This window comes from Chelmon rostratus, chromosome 7 (genome assembly GCF_017976325.1).
Source record: "Chelmon rostratus isolate fCheRos1 chromosome 7, fCheRos1.pri, whole genome shotgun sequence".
In the NCBI taxonomy this organism is placed as follows: Eukaryota; Metazoa; Chordata; class Actinopteri; order Chaetodontiformes; family Chaetodontidae; genus Chelmon; species Chelmon rostratus.
The window spans coordinates 15,246,632-15,262,686 of NC_055664.1; the positions used below are offsets into that span (position 1 = coordinate 15,246,632).

General features: G+C 42.4%; 1 protein-coding gene across 2 annotated transcripts in view; it reads right to left on the minus strand.

The window, feature by feature from the left end:
- Positions 1-16,055, minus strand: part of limk1a (LIM domain kinase 1a) — a 48,575-nt gene that overhangs the window by 20,342 nt on the left and 12,178 nt on the right. For both annotated transcript variants that reach the window (XM_041940326.1, XM_041940327.1), the window contains one exon: positions 6,057-6,195. In XM_041940326.1, the coding sequence (XP_041796260.1) occupies positions 6,057-6,195 (139 nt within the window). The remainder of the gene's footprint in view (positions 1-6,056; positions 6,196-16,055) is intronic.

A 16,055-nucleotide genomic window follows, 5' to 3' on the forward strand; every position in this document is an offset into this window, starting at 1 on the left:
AAAATCACATATCTAGAAGTTTTTTTACATGAAAAAAATCCCTTCCTTAAAAATGGCATGATGTTAGACGTAAGTTAATACTTTTGCCTTCATTTAGTACATGTGGAACTATGAATATGCAAAGAGTGCCTGCCTCCATCACTCGCCTGGGTTACCATTATCCAGTAATTAGTGTTTTTAACCTGGCTGTCTGAATCCGTGTTTGTGAGACTGTCATTGGTCTGCCGTAGTTCCAAGGTGGAAATACTCTAATTTCTCTTATGATATGTCTTGTAGCATATAAAAAACACCATGTGGACATTGCTTGTCATCTAAAAAACAACTTTATACAACATCACACTGAGAGCAGCAAATCAACATAAAGCCTGAAGTTTGAGCCTCCACCACAACAAGGAGCCATCCAGCTGAAGTGTCCTTGAGCAAGACAATGAGGCCCCAGCAGCTGTATTAGGACACCCCTCCATATGTGAGCCTGACCTCTGACCTCCCTGAGGCCTTTTCATGAAAACAAAACTCACTTATCATAAATATTGTGCACAAGTTTCTGCTGTGTGGTGCTGCGTTCAACGTCACTGCTGAGATCACCCACATCTGATCCTGTTGCTAAGAATACAATGTCCCAACCTCAACAGCAACAACGTCTTAACAAACACTATTTCCCAACACATATTACACATGTGTCTGTCTTCACTTAGAGACAAAATAATCATCAGATAGTCACAGAAACAACTGGCAGATTCCCACTCAACCCCTGAGCTACCTCACACCAGTGGGAGTTGATAAATACACTGTAGATCTGGGACTTTCCATTGGTATTGTGGCCAACACGCAAGTGTTGGGACTGTTCTGGTTTCATCTTTTTAAGCAGTAAATATGAAAGCACCAAAACATTATTAACAGAGCCACTACATGACACACAACATGTAAAGTGTGTATCTACTAGAAAAAATCAGGTCTGTTACTTATGACCATTGATCTCCCCCAGTGATGTCCATGTTTTACTTGTTCTTTCTGCATTCCCCTTTTTTTATCTGTAATAAAATATCTTGTGTTTTAATCATGTTTAAAGAAAGGATGCACATCTAGCCTGAAACACATAACATTTACTGGTGTGAAGATGGTATGAGGGGAGAATTAGAGCACATCATGGAACTTTCAGAACATGTGACCTGAATTTCATAACGCTACATATGATGCCAAAAACCCCAGAAGAATCTGAGGCACTTGTGATTTCAGGGAATCGTCTTGGATTTCATCTTCAACTGTTCTGGTACTTCTTGCACTCTCAGAAACTCAGAAAGAGAAAAACAAAACAAAGAAAGCCCCCAAGATAAGGAGCTTCTCTCTCCTCTAACAAATGACAATACACAAAACAGCAAATTCCCGCCTGCTCATGTCGAAACAACAATGGGACCTGATGGACCAACAGCCAGAGATTCGAAGGATTTCAGCCCTGAAAGAAAACATGAGAGCTCAAAAGGAGCCGATAAAAAAACACTGATGTATGGAGCAACCAGGATGAGACAGATTCATCATTTCCATGGAAAGAACTTCTTTCTTTGACATTTTGCAATTCAAAGTTGAGACTTTTCATACTCAGAACATGTCCACACGACAAAGCTCCTCTTTTTAGTACGAACTCCTCATTTAGTCTCGGTCTATTCTGAATCCTTCTCCAGTTCCAAATGATCCTGCTCTGCCTCACATTAACCCTCATGTTTGTGTTGCCTTCATGCAAATTACTTGCCTGCATCCATGGCGTACGGAAGAAGGCAAAGTGTCATCCAAATGACAGGACAATACTGCCGTGAAGAGTGCAACACAAGAAAATAAACGATAGATCATAATGGGAAGTCACCACACAGTATATATCAGCATATCAAACAGCCCTATTTCCCAAAGTGAAAATTTTGCATTTGCGTGAAACTCATTAGAATCATTCTTATGTAAGGTGAAATGAGGCCAGGGCTTGCTGGGACAAGAAAACTAAGTCTGTGGGCCACCATGAAATGAAATGAATGTAACTGATTGCAGAAACACTGAATTATATAATGATATTAACAAAGAAACTGTATTTAATGTGGATTAGTCAAAGCAAAGCCGACATCGACGGCCCTCTCTGGCTCTTACTGACACTTTTGTCTTCCAACGTGTTCTTGCAACATAACCTCGCTTTAACATGTCAAATATGTCTCCCAAGAATAACCTCAGATGCGTCCAGGACCTTGACTGGCTCAGCCTCAGAGATCACTCTCTGCCTTCATCGTCTTTAAATTAAAGAAGGTTTGACTCAAGGCCATGGTAATGAATCCTTAATGTCCTACTGGTCAACACTGAACTGATGTCCACAGAGCGCTGTGGCAAAGACAACCAAATGAGGGTGAGAAACCGTGAAACCAGAAGCTTCTCCCAAGCTCTGGACATCTAACAGGTCCAGGTCGATGCTTGGCCCCGCTCCCATCAGCTGGCTTTTAGCCCTGACTCGTTTGTTTGCGGAAAGGCTGACTGACTCTAAACTGAATGTGGAGATGGGATTGCTGCACATTTGTCTGTCAGTAGGAGGTGGATGGATAGAGTGAAGGAAGTAGAGAAAATTCATTATGTCAGGTATTCACCACATAGATCAGCCTCAGTAAGGGTACTAAATAACTAGTAGCTGAATTACGACTAGATTACTTAAGGCTGAAGGTGCTGACAGGAGCAGAAGCTGCAGACACACACCTGTTTGCAACTTAACAAACACACAGCAGCATGCTCACGTTGCACAAACTCACAGCGTCCTCAATACAAGAGATCAGATTCAGTTAAGACAATGGCCCCATCCACAGGGCAGCTGTGGTCACTGACAAAACAATATAACAGGCATACTGACAAGCAAACAAGTCATTTTAAGCTTGACGGCTCACTCGAGAACTTGGGAACAGCGTCAGCCAAAACAATTTGCACTCAAGGTCCTCTTGTTCTGGAGCGTTCACCAGCTCTACAATTTAGCCACCAAGGACGACAAGTTCTAAAAGTGCTCAGAGTGATGGAAATCATGAACATCTACGATTCAGCAATTTGATGAAAAGAGAGAGCTTGAGACGTAAGTTCAGATCCTGCCTATTTTCTCACCTCCACACACTGGATTGTTGGATTTTGGCCCTGAATTCTACACATCCTGCATCCTGGTCCACTAGAGCAACATTATGCTCAGAGTTTGAACAGGCCTGGGCAAGCAGGCCAGATCAAGTGAGCACAGCAGTGAGTGAGAATACTGGAAAAAGTCTTGATGATGTAAAATTGTGTGACTGTGAGCAAATAAAAATTCCAAAACTCATCTTTTAAAGGAGTGAAGCCAGGCTCAGTTTGTATGGTGGGCATCAGTGTGCCAGGAGTGACAAAATCCCATGAAATGCAAACACCGTTTCTGCTCGTTTCTGTCTGGCTGACCATCAGTTCTACGTCTGCAGACTCTGACTCATCGCTGCATCACGGAGCTCGATATGTTTTCACTGACAGCAGCTTTTCAGGTGCAGAGGCATCAGTGGATTTTAAAAATAGGATTGTGTGTCCCTGCTAATCTGCACAGAGTGACTGTGCAGGACTGGAGTGGGCTTCTCCATCATCCAGGGTGTGGCACAGACGAAAGGAGCTGACCTTGGTATGCATGTCGACACTGTAATAGAATTGCTCGGACCATTTTGGCAACGAAAGACTGACTGGCTGCTTGAAATTTACTAAAGTGCAACAGCAGAGACAGTCAATCATTGTCTGTGCACTCTAAGAGGAGCAATAAACCAGAGAAGGAGAAAGAAGAGGAGAGGTGGTGCAGCAATCTCTCCACCTAATCCACTTTAGACTCTCCTACATGTTTCATTACTGAGATTGCACTGTAAAGGGCAAGCTGTCTGGAGGCAATGATAAAATACACACACACACACACACACACATGCAGAGAACGGCCGAGCCATGAATGATTTCTGCTCATCGCGGCCGTGACACATGACCTGCCAGAAGCTGCTGGCTGCTGTATCTGACCATGAGGCAAATGTGTCAGAAAGGATACTTTATGTGCAATGAATAAACTCAGCTTTTTATTCTAACTGGCTTCTCCTATCAAAGGACAACCCACAGTCAGTCAGTTAGTCAGTAGTCCAGGTTTTGGGTGGCTTGAGGGCCAGATTATCACTTCAACTGGCCACTAAACATATTTCATCAACCACCATCAATTTTTCTTTATTAAAACAATATAAAAGGAAATTCCAACAGCAATTTAACATTACTGATGGGACAAATGGAAGTTAATATTCATAAGTGTGTTTAATTCAAGCCCAAGTGATTTTAAGTTAAATTCTACTTCAAAAAGCGCATCAGCTTTCATCACCTTTAACTGTCAGCTACTAATGACGCCTTCTGAAATGCAAATGGTTAGTGAGTCTTTTCAGTGGACGATTTTCCCTGTCATAGAAGCTTCATGCTAAGTAGACAGGCGGTAGTTTTCCAGAATATGAGCCTCACACATTTCCACACGCCGCTGACATAGTTTCCATATCGTCTGCTGCTGTGGCTGATAATTCTAATTTTAACTGCGTGTGCGAAAACAACAAAGATTACCAAAACCAACTCTGCAAAGTTTACTGGTGATGAATGAGCAAGAAGGAATATGCACTCCATAAATCCTGCTGTTGTTGAACACTGATAAAGTGCACACGCTGAACACATTTTTAAACACACCCAGCAGCTTATGTGAAAGGCTCCTTTTATCAGGTAGTGAAACTGTATGTAAAGCCTGCAGCAGAGCCCAGCTGCTGTCACTTTTCAAACAAACAGAAAAACTGAAAAACACCTGATAAGTGACATTAAAATACATGTTGAAGAAATGCTGCAAGGAAGCATTATTTTCACTATGAATGAATCTGCTGTCTGTTCTCTGAATGAACTGATTCATTGTTTCATCTTTAATAAAAAACTACGTCTTTAAATGTCTCGTTTTGTCTGACTCCAAGCAGATATTCAGCTTATTATCCCATTAAACAAAGAAGAGATGCAAATCCTCAAAACAGAGAAACTAAATGACTTAAATGTTTAATTGATTACCAAAACAGTTGCTGGTTAACTTCCTGTTGATCGACTAATTGGTTAACCAGCTGATCCTGTCAGCTATCAGACACAGCTTCACTGTGTAAAAGAGGCAAAATTAAATGTATATTCTCTGTGTTTAGTGTGTGATTTTGGAGAGGTCTGTGCATGTGTGCCTCTGCAAAGCAAAGCCCTGAAAATGGCCTTGCATTTATACTTAGAGGTGGTCTGACCAGGCAGAAATGCCTATTATGATTATTTGCTGAAAAGAGCATGAAGATCGCTCTGCTCCGTCTATTCAGCATGAGCACGGCCTCAGCTGCATCTCTGCGACCACGGCAGCAGAGGTAAGTTCATTCTGAGCCAGATTACCAAAAAGGCACAAAAAACAAACTACTGCCTGATGAAAATGTGCACGGCAACTGCATTTGTGCAGCAGCTGGCTTTGCGCCCAGCAGGAAAACAGGGTCACAAGACAAATACAGACTACATATTTTATTACATCGACATACAGTATTAATCAGCTTCTTGAAGCTTTGAATGTGTGTGATTCCATCACTAATCAACAAATAGACACAACTCTCCTCTGATGCCGTTGTCTTGTCTTTTCTATAATGCAGCAGCACTTATCAGCAAAGGCTCAGCCTACTGTTTATCTGCTTTCCGGAGCCGTGACCACAGCTATTCTGCACATGAACCTCTCCGCTCTCCTGTGTCACAACAGCAGCTCCAACTTTCACTGGTGGTCTGTAAAACAATCTGTCAAGGCCACCAAAGGCATCAGGGTCAGTTACAGATCTGGCACTGATCCTACGTGCATGTTGGCACACACCAACCAGAGAGCCTGTGAACGTATGGACCCAGGTGCGTTTGTCCTCTTGCATGTATGTGCATGCTGTGAGCGTCACAGCTCAAGGCTGTAACTCGAGGTCCGTGAGCAAACAAAGAACGGGGGTGGTGATAAGAGATGAGAGTGAGCAGATGGGTCCTCTTACCATAATGAGGCCGGTGGTGATCGGGTCATTGCAGCCGTGGCACAGCTCCCCGAATTTGGCCCAGTAGTCCTTCTTGCAGAAGAGCCGTCCATCTTTTTCATAATACCAGTGGGACAGCGAGGCGCTGCACTCACAACACCTGACAGAGGAAGAGACGGAAAGAGATTTGTGAGCAGTTGAGCAATTAATACTGTTTTATTGGCTATCTGAAGATAAAATCATGTCATTACTCCTTTGGATCAACACCGAGCATGAGTAACACAAATCCATACATGCCAGCAGAAATGACAGACAAATATGCAAATGTGACACGAGCTACACTAATTATTGCATTCTTATTAGTCCATTAATTACTGATATTCTGTCAAAAACAGTGAACTTCTATCATAGTTATCAAAATATATTCAATTTATAATAATATTATGAAACAATCCCTTCATCTTCACATTTGAGCTGTAACAACTTAAACAACTGCCTTTCAATAGATTCAATTAATCATTATCAGTACTAAATGTAACATATATCCAAATCTGAGTGAGCAGAAAAAGCAAACGTGAGTGTCACAGAATCAGCAGACCTCCAGGAAATGAACACAGTGCACACCAGATGAAGCTGTTACTGTGTTGACGGAATATTATGGTTTATGGCACCATACTTTAACCTTCTTAATGACATCCTGCATCCCAAATGATAGTTTTCATGGTGATAATAAGTCCCTTTGTGGCTCTGTCACTCACCAGCCCAACTGAGGTGGAATAGACAAGTGAGATCACACCAAAACACACAACTATGACTCAGCATGAGACAAAACCACATCCCTGCAGTCAAGTACAACAACATGCTTTTCATTGCAGAGTGCGCATATTCACCCGGACAGCCTCTTCAATGCAATATATAAACATTTCATCAGCCAACATCAATATCAGAGGCCAAACTCAATTTGGAATTGATTTCAGATTAGCTAAGAAATCAGTAGATATATATATCCTTAGTGTTTGATTTGACTTGGCATTACATGTAGAAACAATAACATTAGCATACCTAACGGATTAGCATACCAGTTGGTGAGAGTTTCGACAGTCGGGTTGTTTTCCTTCACCGCAACTGAAACCATGAAAGAGAGCCACCCTCCTTTCAATAATGTGGGATAAACAGCACAGTGTGTGTGTGGAAGCTGTCAATGACTCAGCAGGTGTTGAAATAACAGGACGCAATGTCTGTCGCTAGTGGTGTATCAGCGCTAACGTTAGCAAGCTAGGCTAACCATCTTCCTCGTTCCCAGTGAGCGCTAACTAGCCTAGCTTGCTAATTTCACCTTCAGGGTTTAGAACAAGCTTAACGCGGTGAGTCCTGCCAAATGTTGATTGTACTAAAGGGACAGACGTCTTAAAACACTAAAGATACATGACCAACACGTCTTATATCAACCTCTGCTAAGAAAAATGATTTTATCCTCTTTTGAAAAGGGAAAAACGTGAGGCTGCACTATCATTATTATCGCTGCAACAATGACTATTTTCGTCTTTCATTTTCTCGGTTAATCAGTGAGTTGTTTGGTTGGTAAAATGTCAGAAAATGGTGAAAAATGTTAATCAGTGATTGCCAAACCCCAGGCTGTCGTCCTCAAACCAAAAAGATAATCAGTTTACTGTCATAATGAAGAAAAAAAAAACAGAAAATCAGAGATTTTTCTTCTCTTCTTACTCAAACTTAACTTCAATTTTTAAAAAAAGAACAAATAACAGCAAACATCTGAGGTGATAGCAGCAGGCAACAGCACAATGTGTTTTGCTTATTTCAAAATTAACCCATGTTGTTGAGTGTTTTTTTTTTCCACGCTGTCTTTTATCAATACTGTGTTTTAAGTGCTGAATTGGCCGGACGTCTACTTTTTGTACAGACAGTCTGCTACCGAGCACCATCAGACATGTTCATCTGCACAGCTCTGTCTGGTCTGTCCATCTGTCACCAGAGTTCAACAGCAAGCTGCTCTGAACGTCCAGAGTGACGTCAGCCTGATAGACATCAGGTGCTGACAGAGTGAAGGGCGGATGACGAGGAGCTGGAGGCAGACGGGGATGATAATATGGTGACACACCTTAAGTTCATTTACAAAGCAAATAACCGCACAGACGGGTTTGATATTCAAAATAATAACAGAAAAAAACAGGCGAGTAAAGGTTATTTCCTGGTAAGTGATGATAGACGATAAGAATGATTTCAGAAGAAGGACGCTGACAATCTGATGTGTATCAGGCCCATTCTGTTAAACGCACCAGGTGGAGAAAACCCCAGAATAAATCAGATAGCACCTAACTGATCTTCCTATTGTAAGAAAATGTGTCTCTATCTGTGTTATTTTAATAAATACAACATCTTCATACATATGTTGATGTGGGTAGGCAGGCACATCCGCTCTGCATGTGGCCAAAAATGTGTGCTAATCCCTTTGCTTATGGTAAAAGCATTTCTGTATGCGCGACTTAGAGCACTTATGTGCGTGCCTGTGCTTGTTTGTAATCTGTATAAATCTCTGTCTAATGGCCATGACTAAGTGAGCGTCTCCACTCCTTCCCACTGGAGTTCGCCTCCGATCAGCCAGCCGTCTGGCCTTGTCCCTGCTCGGAGTAGCTTAAATCCAGGTTTGCTCTGAAAATATCAAACAATGTACATGGCTTGGAAGGCTGGAGCAGAAGCTTTCACTTTGTGCCTCGTCTCATCCCAATTTTCTGCTATGTTCATTTGCATAAGTTTCAAATTTCTTCATTTTAGTGGCACTGCGGAGTCCTTAGTGTCTGGCTGTGATGTGACAAATGTGCTGGTTGCTGCTTTTTCAGGCAAAAGCCTGCTTTGCTGTCTCTTGGTTACAAAACAAAAGATATCAGGTTTAGGTTTTTATAATCTTTGTCAAAAACGTTCACATACAACATATTTCATGCACGTATTCCTCAGGCCAGGTTTAACCTTCAAGAAACAGGAAATCTTAAAATTAGGTATTACTTTCAACATGAAAATAATATAATGATTACAATTCATACGTTGTCCTTGTATCACTCCATTTCATTTAATCAATTAATTGTAAAATGACAAACACGTCCTTGTTCGAGCTTCTGTGTTTTGTGAGGATTTGCTGCTTTTCTTCATCTTATTTGACAGTTAACTGAAGATCTTCAGTGTTGAGGCTGGTGTTCGGACAAAACACAGACCTACACACATCATTCTATAGGAGAACTGTTCTGCGAGGGTAGAAATCAGAGCAGTACCCCCTTCCTCTCCTCTTTGGTATTCATCACACAAAGACGACACTTTGTTGAACATGTTTGCAGCTCGTTGGGGAAATAATAACTAGTGAAGGACTCATTAATATATTCAACAGAAGCAGCAACTCTTCACGACTTTGCCCCAGGTCTTGCACCTAGAGCAAGCCTGCACATACACACACAGCTACACACATTGCAACACATACAGACACACATCCAATTTATTTATTCGACAGACAGACACACCCACTCTTCCCGGCATCTGCATGCAGAGCTCCACTGCAGCTCAGCAGATCGTAGCAGAGCTGCTTCAGTATGCAGCATGTTTGGGTGCGCAGGGGGGAGGAGGAGACCTGGAAGTGGGTCAAGGCTTTCAGAAGACGTCCGCAACACAGAGCCAGGAGCTACTCAGCTGTCTTGCCTCTCAATAACTGCCTTTCACTGCACACACAAACACACACACACACACCCTGAAAACCCCTGCTGGGGCAAAGTCATACCTGAGGTGGGTGCACACAGGAGTGGTCTTAATGCTCTGAGGTTCCTTCACAGTAAAACCTCTTGGAGCAGAGCTGGGACTGGCAGCAGCGTATTAAAGATATGAGTGAATACATTAGTGACTCCCAGATGGAGACGCCTCCAGGACAAGAATCTTATCTCAGAGGTGGAGGAGACAGGCAGGAACGCTCAGTTACAACTCAAGGCCCCCATGAATTTATATTAAAAAAAAACAAAAAAAAAACAGCACCACAATAGAAAAATCAAATGCTTTTTTCCAGTTAGCGTGTCGATGTGTGCACACACTTGGCCGTTTTTGTGTGACTGTGTTTGTGTGTGCATCGGCGCGGACGAGTAAGAGGATTATCAGCGTGAAAAGACTTAGAGAGAGTCTTTGCCCACTCTGCCACGATGCTCCGAAAAATCCCAAAAATCTAGCAGGATGAAAAGCTGAAAGGCTTTGCAGTCTCACCTTACTGTGGAGAAAATACAAAACACAGGCAAACCAGATGTTACAAACCCTACAACAAAGCGATCGAAGATGATGTTCAAGGTCAGAGGACGAAATGAGTTTGAGAAATCTGTGAGAGACTGACATTCAGGACTAAATAACACGGGTGTTTGATTGATTGAAGACAAATCGACCGAGGACAGAGGAAGACAAAGAAAAAGCTGCACGGGACGCTCAGACATAAATAACTCCTGTGAGGGAGCAGAGCAGATTTCAAACACCATGAAACCCAGCTGGATCCCCCGAGGGTCAGGAGACAGCCAATGACAGAGAAGATGAGAACGAGGGAGTGGAGATGGTAAATCTGCAACCGCCACCCCGATGCGCTAATCCCTGGTGGCATTATCTAAAAGTGCCTGGGAGAGCAAGAAATTCCTTTTCCAGGTCAAAACGGAGGCAGCCTTTTCCCTGGCCTCCAATGTTTGACTCCAGCTGAGTACAGTTACAGTTACTCGCTCTGTGTCTGTAATCTGCAAAAACTACATATAGGTCAGTGCTTCCCTCATCTACAAGAAACTGTAAACCTGCACAGAGACTGAGGTAACTGACAGGATGCTAGCTGCTCTGTGAGGCTTTGAACTAAATGCTAACACCAGCATGCTAACATGCGCACAATGAGCATGCTGATGTTTAGCGGGTGTAGTGTTTACCATGTTCACCATCTTACTTTAGCGTGCTAGCATGCTAACATTTGTGAATGAGCAACTGCCATGTTAACAAATGTTAGCAAATGCTAACATAAACCGAAGAACTGGAGAGTCATGGGGATCACAGTTAATCCTCTGGGGACCATGAAGGTCTGTAAAGGATTTTTTTTAGCAATCCATCCAAAAGTTGTCGAGCTAGACACCCAAACATATTTCTTTTCTGATATTTCTCTAATCAAAGCTTTTCTTTCTTGTAAATTATTAAATAGATATTCAAATAGCTAAAGATGCAACATGTGAAAACACATTTAAATCAGTTTTAGGATTACATATTAAAATTTGTTGACACATAAATAAAAAATGTGCTAAATATAAGTGAGTGTAGGATGTAGATCATTTTTTAAATTATAGTACACCAGATGAATTATCCATGTGCAGCTCTTCAGCAGTCCACCATTATTCATATTTATTATTCTCAGTGAGATTTCATCATTGGACAGTTTCATGATGTAATATGTTTTGAATGACTGTGCTTCCCATTTATCATGCTGGCAGTCTGACCCAGGTCAATACCTGACATGATTAATTTGTCCCCGGTTGATACGAATGAGCCGAAGTTGAATGAGAAAAACATCAGGTCGAAACGAATGAATGGCAGATTCCCCCGAGGGGCTGAAGCGCTGTAGACAATGAAAATGCAAATATGCTGACCGAGAAATGATGACTCACAGGTGCCTCAACAGATGAGGAAAATGTCTCATCTGCATTAACGTACTGTATGTAACCATTCAGCGTGTACAGCAGATGTATAAAAACACACAACACTACAGTATATCATTAGTTTTGTTTGTGTGGGTTTAAACTGAAGCTAAAAATCCATTCACAGTTTCAGTCACATTTAAAGCAGCTTCTAAAATGTGATGACTTGCTGCTTTTTCCTTATATGATATTAAATGAAATATATTTTGGGTTTTAAACTGTTGGTCAGACAGAAGACGACATCTGAAGACATCGCCTGGTGCTCTAGAGAGAAAGTAATTGGCAGATGAGTCAACCATAAAAATAATCATAAAATAGGCCTTAACAACAGTTAACTGCCTAACAAAATGAATTAAACTCTGGTCGTGCGCACTCACACAGGGAAATGGTAGATGGGCAGATAGACAATCAATAATTAATCAGGGCTAAATGCTTCTGTTATTTCAGTTGTGTGTCGGTGAAGTGAACTGACATGCAGATCTTTGTTTAACCCATCAGCTGTGTCTCAAATATGAATCCGCCCAGCAGCTGCTAAGCTAAAATGGTGCTGAGATGATGCACTGCCTTCTTTCTCTGCCACTTGTATCCATGCTACAGTACACATCTGAACTCGGGCTGCAATTCACCAATTAAAACAGTCAAAACCCAAAGATATTGAGTGTACAATGATGCATGACAAAGAAAAGCCAAATCCTCACATTTGGCACAAGAATATATGGCAATATGTTCACTATTTCACCTTGAAAATACAACTTAAAAGATTGATTATTGTAATTAGTTACAGATTATGTTTCTGTCAATTAATCTTTTAATCAACTAATCGTTGCAGCTCCAATCTAAAGAAAGCAGCATGTGAAGCTGCTGTATGCAAACATGCAGCTCTTCTGTCTTCTTCATTCTCTGATCTCACTGTGACTCCTTTTACGATGAGCCCTCGAATGCCTCGCAGTGAAATAAAACCAAACCAGAACTTAATCTGACTCCCACACAAACCATGACGACCATCCAGCTCTGGTCAGCATTTATGTGTGTGTGTGTGTGTGTGTGTGTGTGTGTGTGTGTGTGTGTGTGTGTGCGCGCGTATATGTAGCCTCAGGTCATTAAATGACGCGTGGGCTGACACTGCTACAGGAAGCAGGAGCATTCAAAAGGAAACCTGTGTGTTCTGGTGTGTTCTGGTGGTTCATGACTAACTGATAGATGCAAAGCTGAAAGATTCAACAGGAACCACACCTCTTACACACACACAGACACACGCACACAGGCACACATGCGCACGTGTCTCCTCATTAATTATTGAATCTTCCATCATCTGAGTCCAGCTCAGACGGACATCCATCTCCTTTCTATCTGCAAAGACAGCAGAAACGCTTTTGAGCACTTCTGATCAATAAGCCAATACACTGGTCTGCCCAGCCCTGAAGTAAAATCAGGAAAATTAGACAACTAACGTCGAGCGTATTGAGTCTAAAACTAATGTGTCTGCCGCATGAAAAAGTAGGCTAAGCAGCAGGCTAAGCTGAAATCCTCACAGACAAAGAGGAAATACAACCTCTGGGATAGAGACGAGGGGGTTGTGGGCTGGGGGGATGTACACACACACACACACACACACACACACACACACACACACACACACAAGCACATGCACACACGCACACACAGTGAAAGTCAAGCTGAGGAAATGGCAGACATGTCTGGGGGAGACCCCTCTCTTCCCCCTCACAGCAGACATAAATAGACAGAGATTCCTGGTCCACCGCCAAGATTTCCACTGCTGATATTTTCCAGAAAACTGAGGGATTTCCCACACAGAGTCAGGGATGAATGTACCCGTGTGACGGAGCTGCGCACCAACAAACAGATCCACCGATTGATTTGACTGATTTGGCTGAATTAGTTTGCTTTGTTACATTCAGTGCTCACACATTAACACACACGTTCAAGGGCACATTCATCCCATTCCCACGCACCCCTTTTTGCTCCCCCTGTTTTACCACCCCATCCTCCCCTCCCTCCACCTTCTCCATGGCAACGCAGAATGCCATAGCGATGATGTCACCCTCTCACATAGAAAGAGAGGCATTACCTCATCACCTCATCCTAACCCCCTCAGTCTGTCTCTTTAGGGTGGTTTGTAACTCTGTTCCCTTCACCTTGACAAACACACGCTCAGCAGCACACATGCATTAACCCCTCCAGGACCTGGTTTTCGCTACACTTTAAAGAACTAAAACACAGTGGAGGAAAGCAGGCGGTGCATTTTAAACAGTGGCTATAATTGCGCCCTCCATAGCCTTGGCTCTGCACTGGCTGCTGAACAAATGTTTCAGGCTGTGGGAGACAATCTCTTTATTTGTGGCCCGGTGGTCTATTGAGCTGGTAAACAGGAGCCCTGGCAGACTGTGAGTAAATGATGTGCACGGCAGCAGTTTCCTTTGTGACTGCTAAGCCCCCTGGACTGACAGTCAGTCTGGGGCCGTCTCACTTGTTCCACTGCGAGGAAGTGATAAAAGGTTTCAGCGAGCTCTGGGAACCACGATGAGTGTTGTTCAGCAGGACTCAGGACAAACAGCAGAGCTCCTGTTTATTATCAGAGCGTAGTCTGTTCCTCCAACTGCCTGAACACAAACAGAGGACACTAATACAGGAAGTGAACCTGGTGGTGCGTGAAGAAGGTGCACCAGCGAGCCAGTTCAGGCAGCAGGATCTCAGTGCCGTGCAGGGCTGAGCGTTTAGGACTGGTAATCGAGAATCAAATAGAAAATAATTTGGTAAAAGGTTTGTCTGGTATTTAGACTGGCCAGGCTTGTGGAGGTTATCGTTGTTTGCATAATGTCAGAAATCTATCTGCCACGCATTGATCGATTGGCTCATCTCGAACAAGCATAATGAAATACGTATCTAATTTGAATATCCAGGAAGTCCAGGAAAAGTAACAAATTAATGTGTTTCACAGAACGGATTTTACATTTTAACAGCAGCATCTATTTTATCATTCATCTCATTGATCATGAGGTTAGCAGCAGAAATACAGCGTTCACTTTCCAAAGTAATAATAGTAATAATAATAATAATCTACCAGGAATGTGACCCTGTGTTGTTTGCCTTTCTTTGAAAGTTGCCGTCATGTCAACAGATTTACCTCCATGAAACCTGAGCGAACTCCTGCTGATGAAGACAGTCTGATGTAGCTGAAAGCCGGAGAAAAGCCAATATGAGGACATTAACAAGTGCCCAAATGCTGACGAAGACTCCATACTGTTCATGAAGTCATGAAAGTGAAATATGAAAGTGAAAGGACTCACAAAGTAGGGAGAAAACGAGGGTGTTGACCTTCCTTTCTTTAATCACATGCAGGGTTTAGGTCTGGAGTGAATCTGCTCCAAACGCGACAAAATTGAATTTTCAAAGTGTGATTAAAGTATTGTAGCAAGAGACAAAGGTCAGAGCTTGGGAACAGGTGATTAATCACGACGCACCAGCACACGGGACAACTCCTTTCTCCTCTCTGCGAACCTTATCAGCAGGTTTGAACCCTGGGACGTGCTGGTGAGGAGGAAGAGGAGCAGAGATGGAAGTGTCACCGGAAAACGACAAGCTTTGACCTAAAGTCCAACAGCTTGAAAAGGAGAATTTTAATGAAATGTTGATAAAACACTGAACACAGAGCAGAGTTTATGTGACGGACTGGAGGTGACAGTGCAGACCTCTCTCATTCACTTTACTCTTCACTTAACTCATTTTTTATTTTAAAATAGCTCTAAAACGACATATTATGTAGTGTTGAATTAAGTTCTATATCCTGCTGAAATATCATTAACACCTCTACCCAATAAGAGTTTCAGGCTTGTCAGGTTGTTAAAGAAGAGGTATTCATAAATCCAAAATAAGGGAGTGAATCTTCCTTTGACGAAAAGCCCTCTGCAGTTGGCTCAATGATCAGCAATAAAACAAGCTAGAAAGACTCAGAAGTCTCAGAAAATCTGCTGTGCATGTTGCATTCTCGATAAAAATGAATAAATCTAGAGTGTATGGCCACATTTCCTTCATATATACAGACGTACACACGTAGAAATGAATAAAAGCATAAACACAATGGAGTTTCCAAGTCAAACTAGACGTCTAATGAGATGAAAAAATGACTTTTCCCCTTTGACAGCCTGGTTGTGCTGGATAACAGGCTTATCTGCTTTACGCCACACACACACGCCCACACACACACACACACACACGACTCATCCTTCAGTATTTGAACTCATGGAAATATAAATTTGGCTCAAGCCAATGATGTAAGCAAGCGCGTACGCTGGCTAATATTAAG